Consider the following 22,959-nt stretch of genomic DNA (forward strand, 5'->3'; position numbering starts at 1 on the left):
AAAACAGCGACCCCTGTTGGCCAGTGAGTCTTACAGTGTTAAGCAAAGCTGTTGAGTGTGTCTGATTGACAGGAGGAGGAGTTTGTGAGATGGAATCCTAACAGGAAAGATACAATTTTCAAAAAATAACTTGAACAAAGTCCTTAACATAGTTTATTCAATTTGGTATTTTCACATCATATATACAAGTTTTACAAAGCACTGATTCAACATCTCCCTCGTCACCCTTCAGTTAAATTAATGAGTTCTCATTTATTTCTTAAAAACCCTCATCTTTCATTCATAGGTAGTCTGGACAAAACTGACCACCGCAATTTTGTTTTTAAGATAAATCTTATTTTCTTCTTCTTCAGGAAAAACAATACCCTAATATTCTGAAAGTTATCTATTTAATGTAATAAAAAAACAATCTCTAAATAAATACTGTATACAATATGACAGTGCACATCAATCTGTGAAAATAACTGTAAGTAACAATTGCCCCCCATTAAAGATCGTCTTTCTGGGATAATAACACTGTGTTGGTTGACTATGTGACATGACCAGGCTTTAATAAATGAACTGCATCATGAGGTAGTGATGACAAGGGATGTCAAATTAATAATAATAAACAAACTTCAGGGAGATCACAAATTCCCTTATTATTTGCAACATGTTTTTCGCATATAGGAAGATAAACTGCAACAATATAGCACTGCTTTATTGACACATTGACGATGTCAGTGGTTCGTAGGATGGTTCTTCTGAATGAAACACAAAATCCCATTCATCCGACAGGGACCTGGGAAAGCACGAGGTAAAAAAGCATCAGTATTTACTCCAGTATTCACAAATTGAATCTCAGAGCTGTGTGGTGAATACATTCAGCATCTTGTATCTTGTCTGTATTGCTCCCTCAGATTTCTGATAGAAAAAGCTGACATTTCACTGTCCTGCCTTAAAAGACAAGGGTTGGAAATGTCCATGTCTGTAATTCAGGAGCCAAGCCTGTTATTGCAAATAACAAGAAAACAAGAATAATATTTACAATGCATTCTAGAGTCAAGAACATCAAAGGCACCATTGTGTTAAGTAAGTTTGTTTCCAACCTTTTTCGCACAGGAACCTCCAGTGTATCCGGGACGACAGGCACATTGGTTGGGAAGAACGCAGCGGCCCCCGAACAGGCACTTCTGCTGGCATACAGCTGTAAAACAACAGTGTCATCAACAGTGATGCCCCGGACCAGAGTACACGATGAGGAAATTATGGGGAAGTGCTTTTAATCCTGAAAACAGGAAGCACTTCTTTTACACGGAGGGTTGTGGGAGTCTGGAACAAGTAGGGAACGACAGGGAATTTGAAATCCTTGAATCAGTTAGCAATCAGCAGGGGACAAAAAGAGCCAAGTGGGGCTCTGATATTTGGACCCTAATGTGCATCTGTAAAAGTACCAGGACTACGACAGCACAGTTGCGGAGACTTACGCGTTTGACACTGCAGACCCTCCCACCCCACTAGGCAGTGGCACGTGTTGGGTCCCACACACTCGCCCCCGTTTCGACATTTCTGCAGGCAGACCGCTGAAAATATAATGACAGAAAAGCAACAGTCAGCAGAAGATTTCAGTTCTTTGCATTAACTGTACAATGCGGTGCACTACGTACATTGCGAGAGAGGCTGCGAAACTGAATCCCCTTTTCTAAACATCTCCCCGTCCCTTTCTTGAAATTTTTTTGAGAAATAATCCAGTACGGATCATTGTTGTATGGCTAAATTTGCTTCTCTCAGGTCCTGCGCTAAGACTGGGAACGCAGTTTGTGGCGGTGCAGTAGATCTGCTCATGAACAGTCAGGTGAGAGGGTTTCAGAGACGGGATACATTGCATGGTATGCAGACACACTCACGTTGGCTGCATCTTTTCCCTCTCCACCCAGAAGAGCACGAACACAGATTGTGGCCGACACACTTCCCCCTGTTCATGCACATTGGGTCACAGACACCTGAAAAAGTCACACAGGGAAAACATTTTACCACAGCAAACGCCAACCGCACGATCAGCCTCTTTACCGTCTCCTGTACTGGGGGAAACAGGGAAAATGAAAAGCTCAGCCGAATGAAGCTGTGGAGTCTCTTACTTTTCTGGCATCTCTTCCCGGTGTAGCCTTCTGGGCAGGAGCAGACGTTGTTGCGCATGCAGTGGCCTCCATTCTTACAAGGAGGACTGCAAACGGCTAAAACAGGAACAGAGCGATAAACATAAGACCAGCGCTTTGCATTCTGGATAGTTACTTTATTTCATTTCTGTTTTCATGCACAGCAGCTCACAGTTCACAGTAGAGGAAAAGTCTCTCACCGATTTGGCACTGAGAGCCGTAGAACCCACTGGGGCAGAGACAGACATTGGGCTTGATACACGCACCCCCATTGAAGCACACCGGACTGCACACAGCTACACGACACCAAGAATAAAGAGAGATTCAGTTTCTCGATTGTGATCTGGAGATTCTTTGTTATTTGCAATTCTCTATATACAAAGCAGTATTTATTATGGATTTATTATTCCATAAGAGATGCACTTACCCAGGGTGCCTGACAGTTTTCACGAGAAACATTTTCAAAGCATTGCAAAGTGCAGTAAAGGCAATAAGTCCAAATATGATAAGAAGCAGAAGAACAAATGAGCAAAAGCAAGTGCAAACAGAAGAGTCTCTTCCCTGGAGTGTGCCAAAGGGGTGGAGCAGGCATGAGCAATAATATCACAAGGTAAAAACACCCTGCTGTTCGGAGAGAGACCATCTTACCTGAGCTGCACGTTGGTCCGTACCAGCCTGCCTTACATTTACAGACATCGGGGGAAACGCACTCTCCCCCGTTTTCACAGTGTCTGTTGCAAACCACTGAGGAAAGACAAGCAGAACACCGGTCACCATAATGTTCACATCAGTATGGATAGTCACCACCCTATGAAAGTGTCAATGCTATGAATTTGAGTGTACTGTCAACATGAAGTGCATGCAGTTTCTACTATCAATCATGCAGAACTATACAGGGAAGTTCATACATTATATAGGGATGTGAAAATGTCCAAATAGAAACCCGATTTCAGAAGACTGTACAACCGCTCCTGAAACGAACCTCCTCGTGCTATTTGTGTGAATACAGCTGTGTAGCAAAACCACGTGCAATATGAAAGCACTCTTACTCGTTTCACATCTTGGCCCAACGTATCCGTAAGGGCAGGTGCAGAGGTTGCGGGCCAGGCAGGTCCCGCCGTGCTGACAGGAGGGGGTGCAGTTCGCTACAAAACATTTTTTTTTTTTTATTTCTCAACCAGCTTTCAATCGACACGGAGCAAGATCCACTTCTAATTGATACAATAGGGTTGTTAATTAGTAAGGTGCTGAAACGACAGAATGTGTTTACTGATTCTAAGCAGATGTATTAAAGTGCGCACACCTTCTTCGCACGTCGGGCCGCTGTATCCCGCGGCGCAGCGACACACGTTAGGCTGGATGCACTTCCCCTGGTTCTTACAGTCCGGGCGGCACATAGCTGGGAGAGGCAACGTTTGGTGTTAAAGGACAACGCAGATAAGTCAGACACACAAAAGACTGTTTGGAAATAACACACGGCGCCTGAAGACGGGTTTGTTTTCTCACCGATGTGGCAGCTGTAGCCGGTGTATCCTGGTTTGCACCGGCAGGTGTTTGGCAGAGAGCACTCCATGTTTTGGCCACAGGGATATCGGCACACAGCTGCAGGGACAACAAAGCAATACTCTTAAGTGCTTAGTATTCTTCATTATGTGAAAATTTATTTGGCTTTTTGTGTGCAAAGGAATCTCTACTTGTGTGAAATCTGACCACACAAAAATAATTTGGTCCAAAACCTTGTGTTATTGAAATATTGAAAGTATTGTTTATCTTTGGAAGTAACACAATAATAATATATATATCTCCTTCAAAATCAACAGCCTGTCTTTTTTTCTGACATAAATGGCATGCTTTTATTTTAATAACATTTCAGCCAATTCAACCAAACTATGAATTTGACTATGAACCAAACCTTTGCAGTTTATTCCATCTCCGGAGTATCCGTACGGACAGCGGCCACACTTGAACGTCCCCGTCTGAGTCGCTTCACAGGGAACCCCAGGGTAGCAGGGAGATTGGGTGCAGGTCACCACAGATGACACGGTGGCAGTCTCTCCTTTGGGCTCAAACAGCTCCGGTGGCTCGACAACGTCGGACGTCCCCAGTCGCTCCAGACGCCCCCTGCGAAGTGGAGGACCTCCAGAGTTTGGGATGCCTTTTTCTTGTGCAATTCTACTCCTGGGGTTATTGTCCTTCTTGGTGTCGCTCGGTGACACTTTCTTGCTACTTGAAAGGGTTCTGTCGCTCTCAGCTTCAAAGGACCATTTGGGCTGTAAAGTCTGGTCCCCTGAAGAGGAAGTTGCTCCTTTGCTTTGCACAACAGGTCTTTGTTCTGGCCTGGGGACCTTGCTGTGAGTAGAGGAGGTGTGAGCTGGAGATCTGTGAACGGATGAGTGGTTTTCAATTGTCCTGCCTGAGTCTGATGGCCTTTCCTTTTCAAGTTTCACTCCCGCCGTAGAGACAGTTCTAGCTGGAACTGCTGTTTCATTGGCTGTCGTGGTTGATGCCCTTTGTCCTGAAAAGATGGTTGGTTTGGAAGGTAACTATTAAAAAGTAGTAGAACAACAACTACTACTAATATATATGTGAGTTGTTACTACATACGGTTCAACAAGAATGTGATAAATTATTCCTAAAGCCGACAGCAATGCAAACAAATGCATACAAAGGCCAGTTCCAGCAGGGATCCCGTAGTCAGAAGGTGGTATTAATTTGTGAAAGCCCGGTTGAGATGGACAGAGACCATCTTGGGGGGCACAGTCTTCTAGTCCGGCCACATCAAAACCCACCTCTTAGTTGTCGGAGTGAAAACAACCCCCCTAACACAGTGTGCAGTTTAATCACCCTGCGTTGTAGGAATATTTCTTGCTCTTGTCACCAAAGAACACTAAATAAAACCCTGCTTGTTCAGTAAGCACACACAGCCCTAGTTTAGGACTCCCTGTAACCTCAACTATGCTCACAGTGACAAATGAAAGAGTTGTCAAAAGGAAAAGCATTTCAAAAACACAAACTCCGTACCGGGCAGTGGGAGTCGGCTGCAGGTCTGACCGTTCCCCGTGAGTCCAGGGGGGCAGTATCCACAGGTAAAGCCAGCCTCTGGGGGGCTCCGGTCAAAGCACTGCACCCCTGGGAAACAGGGTCTGCTGGAGCAGCTGCTGGGGGGCCCTGGAAAGCGAGCTGGAGCCCAAGAGAGACATCTGACTCAGAACAGTACAAGGCCTGGCATCTCCCATCTCAAAATATTGTGAGACTCCTTTATCACGAGAAGCATTTGAAACATTTACTGCATGGTATTAAAACTTCTTTTGAAATGAACCCACTTCTGCAAGTTCTTCCGTCTCCAAACAAGCCCGGCGGACAGGATCCACAGACGTAGGAACCAAAAGTGTTGTTACACTCGACTCGGGGGAAGCAGGGACTGGAGGCGCATTCATCAATGTCTACCTGACAGTCAGTACCTGTGAGAAAAAATATATCAGCTGATGGTTTTCTAATAACAACAAAAACAAATGTATATATATATATATATATATATATATATATATATATACACAACACAAATATGAAAAGTACTGCTTCCTACTGCTACCACTACTATGAATAAAAACAGTTACGAAAGAGTTAAGAAGCATTTACCTTGTACTCCAGAAGGACACTCACAGGAATAGGAGTTCAGCCCGTCCACACATCTGCCCCGGTTACATGGGTCGGATTTACAATCATCAATGTTGGCTTCGCACTTCTCTCCTTCAAACCCGAGGGGACAGACACACAGGTACTGCCCACTTCCAGGGGGGAAGTTAATGTTTGTGACACACGATCCGCCATTTAAGCAATCGCAGGGCCGCACTCTCACCTGGGGGAGACATTGTCCATGATAGCTTACTGTATAACAGAAAAAAAACAATTTATCTATCTACCTATACATAGATACACACATATATATATATATATATATATATACACTCACCTAAAGGATTATTAGGAACACCATACTAATACTGTGTTTGACCCCCTTTCGCCTTCAGAACTGCCTTAATTCTACGTGGCATTGATTCAACAAGGTGCTGAAAGCATTCTTTAGAAATGTTGGCCCATATTGATAGGATAGCATCTTGCAGTTGATGGAGATTTGTGGGATGCACATCCAGGGCACGAAGCTCTCGTTCCACCACATCCCAAAGATGCCCTATTGGGTTGAGATCTGGTGACTGTGGGGGCCAGTTTAGTACAGTGAACTCATTGTCATGTTCAAGAAACCAATTTGAAATGATTCGACCTTTGTGACATGGTGCATTATCCTGCTGGAAGTAGCCGTCAGAGGATGGGTACATGGTGGTCATAAAGGGATGGACATGGTCAGAAACAATGCTCAGGTAGGCCGTGGCATTTAAACGATGCCCAATTGGCACTAAGGGGCCTAAAGTGTGCCAAGAAAACATCCCCCACACCATTACACCACCACCAGCAGCCTGCACAGTGGTAACAAGGCATGATGGATCCATGTTCTCATTCTGTTTACACCAAATTCTGACTCTACCATCTGAATGTCTCAACAGAAATCGAGACTCATCAGACCAGGCAACATTTTTCCAGTCTTCAACTGTCCAATTTTGGTGAGCTTGTGCAAATTGTAGCCTCTTTTTCCTATTTGTAGTGGAGATGAGTGGTACCCGGTGGGGTCTTCTGCTGTAGCCCATCCGCCTCAAGATTGTACGTGTTGTAACGAGTGGTTATTTCAGTCAAAGTTGCTCTTCTATCAGCTTGAATCAGTCGGCCCATTCTCCTCTGACCTCTAGCATCAACAAGGCATTTTCGCCCACAGGACTGCCGCATACTGGATGTTTTTCCCTTTTCACACCATTCTTTGTAAACCCTAGAAATGGTTGTGCGTGAAAATCCCAGTAACTGAGCAGATTGTGAAATACTCAGACCGGCCCGTCTGGCACCAACAACCATGCCACGCTCAAAATTTCTTAAATCACCTTTCTCTCCCATTCAGACATTCAGTTTGGAGTTCAGGAGATTGTCTTGACCAGGACCACACCCCTAAATGCATTGAAGCAACTGCCATGTGATTGGTTGGTTAGATAATTGCATTAATGAGAAATTGAACAGGTGTTCCTAATAATCCTTTAGGTGAGTGTATATATATATAGATACACACACACACACACACACACATATATATATATATATATATATATATATATTCATAGCTCCCTCTTGTGGTACACATAAAAGGAAATGGTTTAGAATTTTTGCCTTTTCTTTACTGTCAAAAGTGTCTCCATACTACTTACTTACAATTCATAATCTATCTTTTCTTGTTGTCGTTTACCTTCACAAAGGCCCTGGTTTCAGCATTGCAGTCATCAGATACAGCAAACTCGAATGTCTGTGGCGTGTTTGACATGACTTTCCAGATCATCAGCCCGGCCGGGGACAGAACTGCGTCTTTGGGCCCCGACTCCAACGTGAACAGGACGGCTGAGCCCTCAGGGTCAGAGGCCAGAAACTGGTATACAAAGTTTTCACCATTGAAGGTCTGGAGGTCTTGTACTGGTTGGAATACGGGAGGTGCGTTATCTGTGAAAGAAAATTGCGCCTCAGTAAATGAATGAATGAATTAATTACATTTGATTCCAGCACTGAATTGTTTTGCATAGTGAGGTATTTAATCTCTTATTCCTTCGAAGGTATATTAATATTTTAATTGCTTCCACTCAGTTTTTTTCATATTTATCCGTTTATTCTGTTCACTTAGAAGTACAATTACTTTTTTTCCCACATCCACTAAAGTGTGATACATTTTTGACGATGACAGCAATAAAACTAAACATTCTGAGAAAATGTCCTAGGGACTATTGAATGATGTCCAGTTTAAGTTGTTGTTTTACGTACTTTCAGTGATTGACCATGAGAACTTGGACGAGTCCGGTCTGCACATGAGACACGGGCTGGTGGGATTCACGTACCCCTCGCCATAGCAGAGACCATCGATGTTACATGTCTTCTCCTAGATCGGTAAGTTAGAAACAAACATTTTTAAATAATGATCTGGATTGCACCCAAACAAAAGCTGAAAAGGTAATTTATGCGTGAATTCCAGGATATCTACATATGCCCCATATTATTCAGAAGAACATACAGAATAACAGAACATAACCCGGTGCCGCACTAAAACAACAGAGAAGGAGAGAGAGAGAAACACACTGCCTTCACGTGCCGCTGGGATCTAGCCTTTGACACATAAATACAAGATTGCTTCCTGTGTTTGAGGAAATAACCGTAATGTTAACTGTGGGAAAGGTGAGGATGCCAGCTGGGAGAGTTTTAACTACCTTAACCACATCCCTCCCCCTGTCCCCCCCACAGAGCCGTCCTGTCACAGGCGAGACACCGATCGACCCAGTGGGTAGGTTCTCACGTTTGATTCCCCTGGGGGGCTACAGTTTATTCCCTGTGCCCGTGTGTTTGGACGAGGTGTGCTCTGTCCACAAGCAGGAAGTCGGACAGTTTCACAAACACAGGCTGGAGCAAATCATAAACTCTGAACCACCTGCCAAGTTTAAGACACAGGTCTGGATTGGTTTGCATTAGACAGAAGGAAGAAGTCACACACAAATATGTAAATTATTAATATCGTCACAGTTCTGATTAGAGCTGGGGCGTTTTTCTAATTATTTATTGTACACTGAAACCGATGAACAGGATTTATTTACGTTATTGAAGCCACAAACCCACTTTCAACGTGCAGAGGGCTTCGGCGTTGGGTTGACATATGTGACAGGCTCCGTCAAACAACGTCAAGACCTTTGCGTCGCTGAACCCGTAGCCATCGTTGGAGACCTGCCGCGGGAGAGACGGTCAGCACGCGTTCGGCACAGACATCCAGTGTATTATTGCGAGTGTTTGTGAAGCTAATACTCACCTTAATGTGCCACCGGGCAATAGGCTTGTCATCCACTACATCCATGTCCACAGAGTCGGATGGCTGCCCGCTCTCGGGTGGTAGCTGACAATCCAAAACGCTGTTGCTTAAGAAGGTCGCTGCTGTGAACTGAGGATTACCCAGAGTCCACTCGCCTCCGGAGAACTGCGAGAGAGAAGAAGGAGATTGTATTTGGGTCAAGACACAGAACTGGATCAATAAAACATCCACAAGAATGGAAGCCAAAGAGGGTCAAAAAGGCATTTCTATTCAAATTCGACCTTCTTCTGGGATTCTTTATTTTATGATGTAGAAATTATGATTATGATAAAATGTCACTACAGAACTTTACATTCTTAATATAATATGTAACACTTCATACAATATATACACACATACAATATATCTGAGGCAGAAAGATTTTGAAGTTAATCAATTGGGTTGATTACGCTTTGAAATTGCTGAACAGCACAACTGCCTCATACCAATAATGTTTTAAATATTTAGTTTAAAAGGCATCCATACACAATCAGAGCTGATCAAAATCTACCTTTTCATTCACGACTTCGCATTTCAGCTCAAACGAGTCCTTAAAACCCTGACCGAAGACCCGTACGGAGGTGCAGTCGTACTGTCGGACGTCACAAAGTCCGCCGTTTTCCAGCTCAGTGATTTCTGGAATCTGATCTTCGGAACAATATTACAAAATAAGAATAAAACACAAAAGAAAAAAACGGGTGTTTTTTTTTTTCATGGCACATAGAGACTAGATACACATGCATACAAAACAATAATTTAACAAGCATTTCTCAGTCTATAAAAATGAGTACATGATTAAAGCAAAATAAATTAAATATACATTATACAGACTTTAATTTAAGATTTGGAGCAGGCAGACAGCAGACAGCTTTTCTTAAGCACTGAACATTGTACTAACAATGAAGGGTAAATAAAGTCTATATATTTATGGCCACGTTTCTCATTCATCCTAACAACACAACACACAACTGTCAGCTTATTAAACAGTCCTGAAAATGAACAAGGCATCATCCAAATAAATAAATAAAAATACAAGATTGGAAAAAACAATAACAGACAGTTTAGATCATTTTGAAAGGCAAATATCATTAAAGAAACCCCTTGCAGAATATAATTTATAAACATGTTTCTTTGTAGAAACAGCTGCAGTCAAAGGATTTGCACAACCCTTACCAGATAAAACACTGCAGTCGTAGGAACCAAACCCGGAGAAGCACACACACCCCCACTCGGCACACTTCCCATTTCCACTGCACAGGTTGGGACACTTCAGAAAAGACAGGATGTCCCCAGCTGGCTCCCCAGGGCCACCGTCCTCCAACAGCTTCCTCTCACATTCGTTCTCCAACAACGCCAGGGTGGCTCCCAACCAGCTGAGGTCGTCCTTGAGCTGCACATCTGAGACGCACATGCTGACCACGTCCCGCACTCTGGGGCCCAGGAGGGTGGCACAGCCCGTGCCGATGCTGGAGTTGGCGATGGTATGGTGGCATAGTTGTGTGGCTCGAGACTCAGACAGCCCTGAGGGGGTCGGCCAGGAAGGCGGGACATGAGAGAGTGTATCGTCCTCATGGTCCTCTGGGAAGAAATAGCTGAATCCTTCCAAGTCGGTCTGGCTGAGACTCTGGTACGGGAGGCTTGAGCTATATTCATAATAACCCTGGCGCCTCCGTCTGCTTCTCCCAAGGTGTCCTTCTTGACTGAGCAGGCCCTGCTTGTGGAGTCTCCTGCCGGGAGAAGGTTTTTCCATTTTGCTCTCGGCCTCGCGTCTCTCCAAACCCCGGAGCAGCTCGACTGAGTGGATGTATTCTGCCGTGATATCCAGGGCAGGTATTAAAGTTGAGAGCCTTACATTTTCACCTTTAAGGCACAAGGATCCAGCCACGGCTTCCAGAGGGATTGTAGGCTTGTTTACTGACTGAGGAGCGACCAGAGGCTCTCGTTCACAGTTGCAGTAATGTCTCTTGCGTCGAGAGTGTTCATAGTGCGGTACGCTGTCAAACAAACTCTTCCCAGGAGGCACTCTGTAAATGAAAGATGGTGTTTCAACTATGCCTCTCAGAGACACATAAATCTCATTAAAGAAGCTCATCAAACAATTGAGAGAACATCATTCTCACCACTCTGTAGAAAATTAATATTACATCATGTTTTTTATTTCCGTTTCTTGAACAGAGGATCAGCAAATACATAAACTTCTACTTCACATTTCTGAAAAGACACAAAAACGTAAATATCTTGCAAGTGGTAATGCATGCAACATCTGGACTTGTGTATTTTATTACCACATACACTCACCTAAAGGATTATTAGGAACACCATACTAATACTGTGTTTGACCCCCTTTCGCCTTCAGAACTGCCTTAATTCTACGTGGCATTGATTCAACAAGGTGCTGAAAGCATTCTTTAGAAATGTTGGCCCATATTGATAGGATAGCATCTTGCAGTTGATGGAGATTTGTGGGATGCACATCCAGGGCATGAAGCTCCCGTTCCACCACATCCCAAAGATGCTCTATTGGGTTGAGATCTGGTGACTGTGGGGGCCAGTTTAGTACAGTGAACTCATTGTCATGTTCAAGAAACCAATTTGAAATGATTCGACCTTTGTGACATGGTGCATTATCCTGCTGGAAGTAGCCATCAGAGGATGGGTACATGGTGGTCATAAAGGGATGGACATGGTCAAAAACAATGCTCAGGTAGGCCGTGGCATTTAAACGATGCCCAATTGGCACTAAGGGGCCTAAAGTGTGCCAAGAAAACATCCCCCACACCATTACACCACCACCACCAGCCTGCACAGTGGTAACAAGGCATGATGGATCCATGTTCTCATTCTGTTCACGCCAAATTCTGACTACCATCTGAATGTCTCAACAGAAATCGAGACTCATCCGACCAGGCAACATTTTTCCAGTCTTCAACTGTCCAATTTTGGTGAGCTTGTGCAAATTGTAGCCTCTTTTTCCTATTTGTAGTGGAGATGAGTGGTACCCGGTGGGGTCTTCTGCTGTTGTAGCCCATCCGCCTCAAGGTTGTACGTGCTGTGGCTTCACAAATGCTTTGCTGCATACCTCGGTTGTAACGAGTGGTTATTTCAGTCAAAGTTGCTCTTCTATCAGCTTGAATCAGTCGGCCCATTCTCCTCTGACCTCTAGCATCAACAAGGCATTTTCGCCCACAGGACTGCCGCATACTGGATGTTTTTCCCTTTTCACACCATTCTTTGTAAACCCTAGAAATGGTTGTGCGTGAAAATCCCAGTAACTGAGCAGATTGTGAAATACTCCGACCGGCCCGTCTGGCACCAACAACCATGCCATGCTCAAAATTTCTTAAATCACCTTTCTTTCCCATTCAGACATTCAGTTTGGAGTTCAGGAGATTGTCTTGACCAGGACCACACCCCTAAATGCATTGAAGCAACTGCCGTGTGATTGGTTGGTTAGATAATTGCATTAATGAGAAATTGAACAGGTGTTCCTAATAATCCTTTAGGTGAGTGTATATCATTATTATATAAGATATATACCTCTTTTTCTCCATTAATTATGTCTGGAATATGTGCTCAATAACATCTCCGCAGACTCACCTCCATTCATCGATAAATCCTGACTCATCTTGTGGCACAGAATCGCCTCCAGCTTTGTGAAAATCGTTTTCAGGATCACCATCGAAAGTCCCACACAGGCCCTGTGTTTGGCCATAGTCGGAGCTCGGGGCCCTGAAGGTTAAACTCATTCCCCATTCGCCGACATCGGCACGAACAAAAGCTCCCGTTGAAAATGTAATCTGCGGGGGAAATAAAGAATAGCCCACACTCACTCTGGACTCGAAGGCGACAAAGGATTAAAAAGGCATCTCTACTTAAAACATCAGTGTATTTTATCTTATCGCTATATAGTAAGTATTCAACCACATGATGTTAGATACACTGAAACACTCACTGTCACTTTCCTTCCTTGGTATGACTCGGCGATTTGGATGTTGTTGCTGACCAGGTCCCTGTTCTTCACTGAGAGGTGTGGCCGGGTCTCTCTCAGCTGTCCGTTGCACATATCAAAGGCGATGACGTCCCCTCCCTCACGGGCGACGAAGCCGCAGACACACGAGGCCGGGTGATGCAGACTCCCACAGTCCCACTGGCGGACGTGAACCTCGAACTCCCGCGCCATGCTCCGGTAGAACACAAAGGTCCCGGTCTGATAATTATCAAATCTCCTATGAGGAAAGAAAGAGAATAACACCCACCAGCTTTTTAAATTCTCTATATGCGATACAGCCCCCTTTTATAACACCACCCTCTCATATCACCAGTTTTTCCCTCTATGAATAGTGTCAGAGTTTAGATGTCTTTCGCTGTTACCATCCACACCACATGTATAAATGTATAGGATTCATAAAGATTTCACAGTACCTGCCGTCAAATGTAATGATGTGAGGGTCTGTAAATGCGTAGCAGTAGGCAGAGGGAATATCCTTAACCTTAATCTGCAAGAACAAAATATAAAAACCTTATGGTAATCCACAAAGTAGTGACAGGAGTGGTTCAGGTCTGATTGTTTGTGAATCTAAGATTTGTGATATCATAATATGCATGATTTTCATACTTAACAATTACACTAATAACAGGAATACATGAAGAAAAGATTAAGGATAATGAACGTCAACAATTGTCATGATAATGGTGTCAAGATGATATTGTTCAAGGCTTACCTGAACACCTTGTGGGATGTAACCGCTCCATAAGAAGTTCTTACTCTCGATGGGTTTGACGGTGATTTCGGTCACTCTGTCCCCGTCCTGCACGAAGTCCGTCACTGCGGTGAAATGGACGGCGGTCGAGGCGCAGCTGCTGTTGCGGCAGGGACCCTGAAGCAGATCGACTCGACAGGAGGACAGGACCAGGTTTGGGCCAAGGTGTTTCTCACCTGTGTGGAAAAAGGGATATAAAACATATCGGGACACATAATAACACATTTTTTAACATTTTGATGAGCATCACTGAGTAAATAAGTCACACACACATTTACACGTTATTGTTTGCATTACCCATGTAAAACTGTATTGTATTAACTACTACTTACAAAATGTTTACCTTCATTGACTGTGTTCAGATGTAGGGTAAGTTTACAGTGTTCGATGTCTTTCCCGTCGGCGTTGCAGGGAATGGGTACCGTGCTTTCAACTTTTAACTTATACTCCTTACCATCTTCTGAAACAGACGAAACCTCAGGACTCAGCTAGAAGGAGGAAGAGATGACATGTACTCAAAGGCATTTAAAAGTAAAAGATTCGGCCAAAATGTATAGTATTATGTTATGTATGCAGATCAGTAATACACAATTATGTTTATTCTAGAATTACTGCTTTTAGTTGTACCATCAAGTACAGGCTATCAATGGAGAAAAAATTGAATTGTGTATTTTGAATTTTCAATAGCTATCAATCCCTCGGTTGCTGTTGGACTGTCCCAAAGCCAGCGACTGCCACCGACTGGCCGAAACCAGTATTGCAAACTAGTGATTGATTTTTTTGGTTCATATAACCCAGTTCTGCGTGGCGTACCTGGATACCAGTGAAGAACTCCTTGCTTTCCACCGCTGCGCCCTTCACATCGGGGGAGTCCAGGAAGAAGCTGGCGCTCAGGCAGTAAATCTATCCGTGACAATAAATACAATCACAATACTGCTGTTCGATATGGGTTGCTATTTTAACTTCTAATAATTCACTAGAACATGATTGTTGTTCTTCTGCATCAGACAGAACGCGAGGACAGCGCTATGACGAGACACTGCTCAACGGTACTGAAAAGATTGGTGTGAAGTACACGATTTGGTCAGGGCTGTTGATTCTCTTGTGTGAGTTTCCATTTGACAAAGCATTTTGTTTATCATTTACAGTGTAACCGGAGAAGGACAATAAGAAGCTCGCACATTAAATGTCCCCTGACTAAGAAATGTGAGGAAAGCAGGTGGCCGTATACCTTGTCTCCCAGGCGCAGGTTGATACCGTCCAGTTCAATGAAGGAGAAGGTTTGCACGGTGGTCTCCTGTTTGAGCTCCTCTTTGGTCCCACTGGGTGAAAGTCTGGACCAAGCCACAACATACCCCAAAGAGCTGTTTCCATTATGACCATCGAAGGAGCACTTGAGGTAAATATTTTCGCCAGAAAGCTCAGCCATGATTTCAGGAATGGATGGGGGAGGCGGCTGTTTAGCTGGAACAAACAAACAAGTAGAAAAATGAACAAATAAGTAAATAAATGCATTTTCAAAGGTGCATGTGCTTTGTATAACCTGTTTTTGTATAACTTGATTTTTCTGTCTAATCATTGTATTTTTAAACCAGTGTGGCCAATTTGGAACCTGCAGTTGATATATTGTAATTTAAAAGTATTTTTTGATTTTTAAATAAAGATTATGCAGGATTATTTTACCTCTGCATATCCCATCAATATCTGTTTCTTCTGGACCACAGTCAGACGTCTTTGTGCCAGAAACAACTGTATAACAGAAACACAAAATAAGATATGATATATTGTGTACAAAAACAATAATTAAGTAAATGTTATACAGAAGTATTAAAAAGGACGATACTCAACCAAAACTAAAAACAGTCATAGCAAATTTCCTAAAGAAACAAACCGTAAATAATGGAAAATATTGGAAAATGTCTGCATGAAGTTTATAGATCAAGACAAACACAAATTATGATGCTTTCTTCACAGAAGCATCTTTGGAGTTGACATATAAAGACCATGGCGATGGTTTCTCCCAATACTGACCCTCGGCGCAATAACCCATGCATCCCTGCGTCGGCTGCAGCAGATACACGTAAAAGTCCCCGCAGTTCCTGACACTGATGGGAATGCGGAAGAGGCAGCAGTCCTTCGTGGAGCTGAGGAAGAACTGCCAAGTGGCGCAGGCTGTGAGCTGCTTGACCTCCAGGGGTCGGGGCAGAGATTCCCCGTCCGCTAAAGACAGCCACACGGGAGCCTGCGTCCCACAGCGGTTCACCTGCCAAACAGAGTGAAGGGAAAGTGTTGCAGTATTGCCTTTGTTTCCGTGGGTTTACACTTTCAATTAAATAAACATAGGTTTCATTTAATACGAAAATATTTTTCCACATCACGTCTTTGGATCCTCTAAGAACATTTGAATGTCATACTTTTGTGTTTTTCCCCCCGTCTGTTTATTGTATTAATTCTTTCATTTCTTTTTTCTTTAAATAATGACAATAGAAACATAGTTGTGATAGTTCTTACACAGTAAGAGTCCAATTAGAATTCCTAAATATTTCTTTATCATTTTAATGAGAAAAGGACACTTCTGAACTTCAAGGGGTTTGAGCATTTACACTGTGTCCTATTTCACTTAAAAAGATTGATCTTGAAGTACAAATTATGATTACGATATTAGTACGCTGTAGGGGCTTAATGCAAGAGAAGAAAATATCTACTTATGCCAGAACATCTGCATGTTCTGATCCAGTTTATAAAAATATAAATTCCCCTGGAAAATGAAAATGCCCTGAATCACAAATAAGTGCAATATAGAGTTAAAACTGAAAATGACAACTGGAATTGCACATAAGAGGAATCTTACTGCTACTGCTACTTTCCAGATTTCCTCATTAAGTTTGGTCCTGTTGAAATAATTATTTGCCTCCCCTTGATCAAAGAGAGATTAAATAACTCACTTCAGAATCTGAACTGACACTAATGTATTCACGGCATGAGGTTATTTATTTATAGAGTGAAGAGAAAAAATCTAAAGCAAATACTCGGTATGTCCTATTCCTTATGTTTATATAAGGGATTAACTTTATGTATCTGTGGTCTTTCGTTACAGTAACATGACTAGTTTATTCATTAAGGATTCAGCTCTAAAGATAACGAAAATAAGGATTTGCTTGTGAGATAAACAAGTCTGTCACTCAGTAAGTCCTCGTCAAGAAAACAGACACAGACAGACAGAAAGACAAATCACCAGACTGACAACACAACGCTCTGTTACCTCCACACATTTGGTCGGCATGCTGGCCGGCTTATCGAATATCTGAAACTGGTACCAGCCCGGGCTCAAGGAGTGGTCACATATCAAATCCTGGATGGCCGACTGCTGGAGTCTCTGGGAGTCGAAGTGGACACTGCGGTAGGGGCTCTGGAGAATCTGGTGTCCTTCTGGGCTGCACTCAGGGGCTGCTGGGAAAACCATACACATAATCACAATGTCAACAACAACTCACTACTGCCAATATGAGCGGAAACTTTGCGTTTTGTTATAAACATTTAAATTTGAGATGATCTGACTACATGGTTGTCTTGAAAGATCCCATCTAAATGGTCCTGTAGTAGTTCACTAGCCAAAGTAATTGCATGGAATATATTGCCATTGATAAAAATACAGTAGATACTTTATTATTTATGGAAAATAGCTTTGGCATGAGATTTACGAGGGACAGCATTTTAAACGTGGATGACTATGGTGTCCTAATGACAGGGTTTGAAAGAAGGCAGACTGAATCGAGCAACACTAGCATATCAGAAACTAATGCTGATAATGCAGGTAAGCTAAAGGAGAGCAGGGGTTCGGTGAGGGGTTGACAGCAGGTCAAACGAATTAGAAGAAAGAGGGAAAAAAACTGAAAGAACAACAGAGCTGAGGAAGGTATGATAACAGGCCAAACAGAGAAGGTGAAGAAAGTCTTTATTCAATGGGATAAATGAGAAGGACAAGGATAGCCCAAAAAATGAAAACCCCATGGAGGAGAGCAGGGTGTCAGTGAGGAAGAACTAGATCAGTCAAGAACTTCAAAAGTTGCCAGATTGAAGAGGCCCCAAATTCCTCACCCGTACATGAGGTTACCAAAGAGCACATAATGAGACCAGCTTCTACTGGATTGTACCAGATGCATCTCTCTGCAGACACACAATACAAATTTAGTACAGAACGTACGTTCTAGTAAAACCACAAGAAGATGGGGAAGTGGGCACACAACCCCCCTTTGCCTATCTAGACATGCGTTAGATACGTGTGGAGTATAAATAATTAAATGGCCACATATGTCTCCATATTTGGGCATAAAATAGAAAACATTGTGTTTAAGCTTAATCAGGAAGATAGTGAGTATATCATAAGATAGGGGGTTGTCTCCCCCTTATTGGTTCAAATTCACCCTGTCCAGGATATCACAGTATGTATATAACATCATGTAAGCTCTATGATTTTAGGGAAGTAAGGACAGAGACCTGCGTGTCTGTGTGTATTACTTTTCTCCAAGCAGTTTAAATAAAGACTCTGTTTGATTCAATCTACTCTACAGCCTGATTTTCTGAAAGCAATTAAAAAGGGGATTCTTCACAGATCAAATGGCAAAGAAGAAGATACGGGCATTGCAGAGCAACCCAAGAGCCACCTTAGTCATGGAGTCAGTCCAGATCTTCCACAAATGTGGGGCAACAGACAGCAAGCCAAGCATTTCAGGCCGAGCAACAAACGGACTTGGAGGTCACAAGGGAGATCGAGAGGACACAACCAAGGGCACTGAGCTCGAGCTTGATGGCTGATAGATACAGACGACCCAATAAAATGAAAATGGCCTCATTACCATCTATGAATGACAACGCTGAAACTCCGTGCTACAAGCATCCCTCAAACTCCTCATTGTCCTAAGATTACAGGACCAACTATAACTCAACTTATGGCTGCAATGTCACCGAACAAAGACACCGTAAGGTCACAGCAGTGGCAACCGATACCGAAGTCAGCACAGCCAGGCTCAGTCTCTCAGCCTCATCTCCTCCAGCTAAGGGGCCAAAAAAACTGGCACAACAAGAAAGAGAGCAAGCACCCAGAGGGACTAACTGCAACTTAGTTGAAAAATAAATGTTTACACTGGAAGGACCTGAGAAGACTGAGAAAATGTGAACAAGGTGGCCAGAGTTTGTCGCTTGGAGAAAGTGCATCTCCATGTGGAATAAATAATGACTGATATTTCTGTATTGCCTTTAAAAAGATTAAATTAAATATGTATCACAGTCCAGAACATCTTTCAGCATTTTGGTATTTTAAAGAGCATAATGGGGTCCTGTTAGCTTACTATGCTTCCGTCTGTAATGAGAAAGCTCCAGGAAAATGTGTTTGTAGATTTGTTTACAGGATGAAATATCTCTAAACTGAATATGTAGGATGATCTTCATAATATTATTCACACAAACAATATATATATATTACAGAAAGAAAGAAAGAAAGAAAGAAAGAAAGAAAGAAAGAAAGAAAGAACACATGGGATGGGAATGATTGAGCGGTCGGTGCCTGTGCCTGTGGGCTGCCCATGGAAATACCCAGAGAGAAATGTGGCTGTTCAGTGGCACCCCGCTGGGCAACAGAAGGGCAGGATCAGACAGACAGCAGCCAACAGCGTCTCCAGCCGACAGTAAATATCTGACACCGCAGGGGAAGATGGGGGCACTTTTAAGAGACGAGTTCATTAAAACAAGTCAACATGCCTGGGCTATAAGGAGCCATCACAGCTGCAACGCCAATGTGTAGCAGATCTGAAGCGTCCTTTGCGCTGCGTTAATGGTGTGACCAACTTATTTACTATCCAACTCCGTCCCACACATTTATTATATTCGTTAATGCAGGGACTTAATAAAGTGCTGTAGGTGGGAACAGTAGATTACAAATAAGTGTATGAAGGAGTGGATAGGTAACAATATGTCAAATACGGCTGGATTACCCCACAGGAGTATATGTGAAAGGGGAGGTTATGATTAGATGTAACGGACAGCGATTATACAAACAAATAAGACACACACAATTAAACATATTCAATTAGACTTCTATTAATTTACACGAAAATGTGGTTATACGGTTACATTACGTATGAATGTATTTATCCAATACATACTTCAAACAACGTCGCAGTAAGCTTGTGGGTTGGTTGGGGGCACTGGCTTACCCTCTCATATTTTGGAATTTATTTAAAATTTTAAAAGGACCATACAAACAATTACAACTACAATCATCATCATCATCATCATCATCATCAGAGATATCGACCTTGGTTACAAACTTTGTTACGTCCAGTTTCTGCTTAATGCCAGATGTGCATACTCACCTTAACTATTACAATTGAACTGTGCAATGTATAACACCTAAAAACATCTGCATTGAGAAACACAACACCACAAAAGTGAACATGCCTTACCTGTCTGACAGTAGACAGTCGTGGATAACAACAGACCCAACACGGTTAAAGTTTGCGCAGAGACGGGAGGTGCCATCAGTGCTGGAAATGGAGATAAATCAGAGTTCAGGATGTTTTCATTGATGATCCTAATAACGAAGCCATTGACCAGCACCGGCGAGCGAGAGCCACAGCCCGGGAGAAGAGAGCGGACCTGACCAGCCTGGACGGGGAGACAAAGTGAAGGAAACAGTGGGAAACGCCAGGACACAGCGGTGCAAAAAAAAAAAGTGTGTAGCCCCTGACACAGCTGTGCCCCTCAGCCCGGAGCCAGACACGCATCTGTGTCAGTCAGTGCGCACAAGCAAGCCTGTCCACCCGCTCCACCTCCAGCACAGGGGTCTGCGGGATTAAAAACCGCAAACTTTTTAACTCAGATAACAGTGTCACACACACACCGACCACCTGCACTTCATCACAGCGCTTCTGTCGTTACAGACAGGAGAGGAGTGGAGAAAGTGTGTGCATCTGCATACAAAATACACCCAATAATTGTGTAAAATAAATACATGTCAATGACACATAATGTGCACATTACTACTACTACTACAACTACTGCTACTACTAATAATAATAATTATTATTATTATAATACTAATAATAATGATTAGTAGTAGCATTAGAATTTATGTATGTATGTATTATGTATGTATGTATGTGTGAGTGTGTATGTATGTATATATATATGTATGAATTAAGCTTGTTTATATAATATATTTATAATGTGGGTACAGTATGTAGGTTATGTAATGTATTACTTTAATGTCCCACGTTTCTAGACCCAAAGCAGCCACCTCTGTTCCTGTAAAAACACTCAGCCAACCCCACAGCCCTGGACCCCTGTAATCCTATACTGAAGTAACGCTGAAGGCTGGCCTCCCAGGGCATCTGCTGAAGAATGCACGGCCGAGGGAAAGGTACAGCAGAGAGTCCTCTCAGAGTCAGATATTAACTATTTGAGCTGCTCAATGACAGGCTGCAGCAAGAAGAAAGTGAAAAGGCACGGCCACCGCAGCCAGACGGTCCAAAATGACAGGGCTGCCACAGATGGGTACAGCATGGCTTTGAAGCACCAGCTCTTGACATGTCCCTGAGAGACTGTGTGGTCTTGGATTTGGTTTTCCTAGTATGGCAAGATAGATTCCTACCTCCTCTTCCACTTGACATATTTCAAATTTAAAATGAATATGTGTGTGCATAATACATATATATATATATATATATATATATATATATATATATATATATATATATATATATATATATATATATAAGATTGGATAAATCAAAACTACGTTGGAATGCAAAAGGGTTCCATACACACAAAGCCAGACAAGGCAAACAACACACTGCCTTAGACAACGGTGTGGGTGTGTTGCCCTCAGCATTATGCTTCAAAAAAGAAATCTCTCTAATGCAATCCACTGGTAGTGAATTTAAGTGACATTAACAATGTGGGTGAGGTGGCCTTTACACAGATACCACACAAACTGTGCAAGAACTGTTTGACCTAAATTAAAAGATAACCCAGTATTCCTCTGTGCAATATTATGAACCCATGAGATTTCAAAGGGTATATTTAATGATTTCCAGAGTTTTCTATCAGAAGTTGTGTTTGAGGTGCTAGCTGTGTGTGAGTGACCCTCCCCCCCAGGGGTGTTTCGACAAGCCCTCAGGGAGGCCACGAGTAATAAATTACTGTAAATCCTCTCTCATTATATGTCCAATGTGATTATCATATAATTTTGCATGGAAAAGCAATTATGTTTGTGACAAAAGTGTTTTATATAATATATTAACTTCCATGCAAAGTCGCTAAGGATCGGTCTTGTAATTTGCCCTGTCATTATCTTCTGTGGACTGTAATTAGGACATTCCACATTCCCATGCACAATGTTGTAAAGTTAGAGTTCAGTAAACATATTTTTTTTATATATACAAAACCTTTTACAGAAGAAGGAAAAATAAGTACATTTAGTTTATTTTTATTGCTAATAAATCAATTCTTCGCCTTGAGAAATAGCACAGAGCTGTTGTTATTTTAGTTCATTTGTTGAACTTGGCTGTTGTATAATATATATTCAATAAGGGCTCAGATTGCAGAGGTTATAATGGCCTGTTATTCTGCAATGCTTAAATTATCTCATCACTTCTTACTTAGTTAAACACAAAAACAGATGGTCAAAGTATTTGGGAAAATGTTGCTTCGCCAAAGAATGTGTAGAATGAGGAGGAAGGTCAGGAAACAAAAACACAACAATAAGCTCTTTTCCTTTATTTTAATTACTTCAGTTAGTTTGAATTTCTACCAGCTTCAAAACCTCCAACTTCACAAGTAAACAAGCTGTTTAGTGAGGAGAAGGGCATATTGTGTTTTTTCATGTATTATCACTGACTAGTTAAACAAAGCTCTGCAAATATTACTGGTATTTGTTTAGTTGAATGAACATGACATATTTAAATTGCCCTGTTTTAAATATGTGAAAGAAAACGACACAATTATTAACCATCATCTTGTATACACTTGGCTGAATTCTATGTATTATGCATGATTGCCAGAGGGTTTTTTTGGGGCAAAATATAATCTG

The 22,959-nt window shown here is 42.4% G+C and overlaps 1 protein-coding gene across 2 annotated transcripts; it reads right to left on the bottom strand.

Annotated features, from left to right (window-relative positions):
- Window positions 1-135: 135 nt before the first annotated feature.
- vwde (von Willebrand factor D and EGF domains) lies at window positions 136-20,807 on the bottom strand. Of its 2 annotated transcripts, none has more exons than XM_066715532.1 (31): window positions 20,333-20,807; window positions 17,134-17,318; window positions 15,903-16,134; window positions 15,555-15,620; window positions 15,103-15,335; window positions 14,685-14,774; window positions 14,215-14,359; window positions 13,833-14,047; window positions 13,534-13,607; window positions 13,064-13,337; window positions 12,709-12,908; window positions 10,285-11,135; window positions 9,623-9,759; window positions 9,073-9,237; window positions 8,886-8,990; window positions 8,043-8,157; window positions 7,480-7,727; window positions 5,775-5,994; window positions 5,459-5,596; window positions 5,157-5,315; window positions 4,048-4,650; window positions 3,642-3,737; window positions 3,439-3,534; window positions 3,185-3,280; window positions 2,784-2,879; window positions 2,336-2,431; window positions 2,118-2,213; window positions 1,887-1,982; window positions 1,467-1,562; window positions 1,089-1,186; window positions 136-781 (listed from the first exon to the last, which is right to left on the bottom strand). In XM_066715532.1, exons 1-31 carry the CDS (start codon window positions 20,406-20,408, stop codon window positions 767-769), a joined length of 5,412 nt encoding a protein of 1,803 aa, XP_066571629.1. In that variant the 5' UTR covers window positions 20,409-20,807; the 3' UTR covers window positions 136-766. The 2 variants fall into 2 exon arrangements, with proteins under 2 accessions (XP_066571629.1, XP_066571628.1); XM_066715531.1 differs by having other exon boundaries at window positions 17,134-17,321.
- Window positions 20,808-22,959: the final 2,152 nt, after the last annotated feature.

This window comes from Amia ocellicauda, chromosome 10 (genome assembly GCF_036373705.1).
Source record: "Amia ocellicauda isolate fAmiCal2 chromosome 10, fAmiCal2.hap1, whole genome shotgun sequence".
In the NCBI taxonomy this organism is placed as follows: domain Eukaryota; kingdom Metazoa; phylum Chordata; class Actinopteri; order Amiiformes; family Amiidae; genus Amia; species Amia ocellicauda.

Bases quoted from the DNA above. Each gene is read 5' to 3' on its own strand.
- vwde (XM_066715531.1), bottom strand. From the start codon at position 20,408: ATGGCACCTCCCGTCTCTGCGCAAACTTTAACCGTGTTGGGTCTGTTG. The intron at 14,360-14,684 runs GTACGCCACGCA...TCCTCCTTCTAG, and splicing joins AGTTCTTCACTGGTATCCAG to CTGAGTCCTGAGGTTTCGTC. The intron at 14,048-14,214 runs GTAAACATTTTG...TTTTCCACACAG, and splicing joins TCTGAACACAGTCAATGAAG to GTGAGAAACACCTTGGCCCA.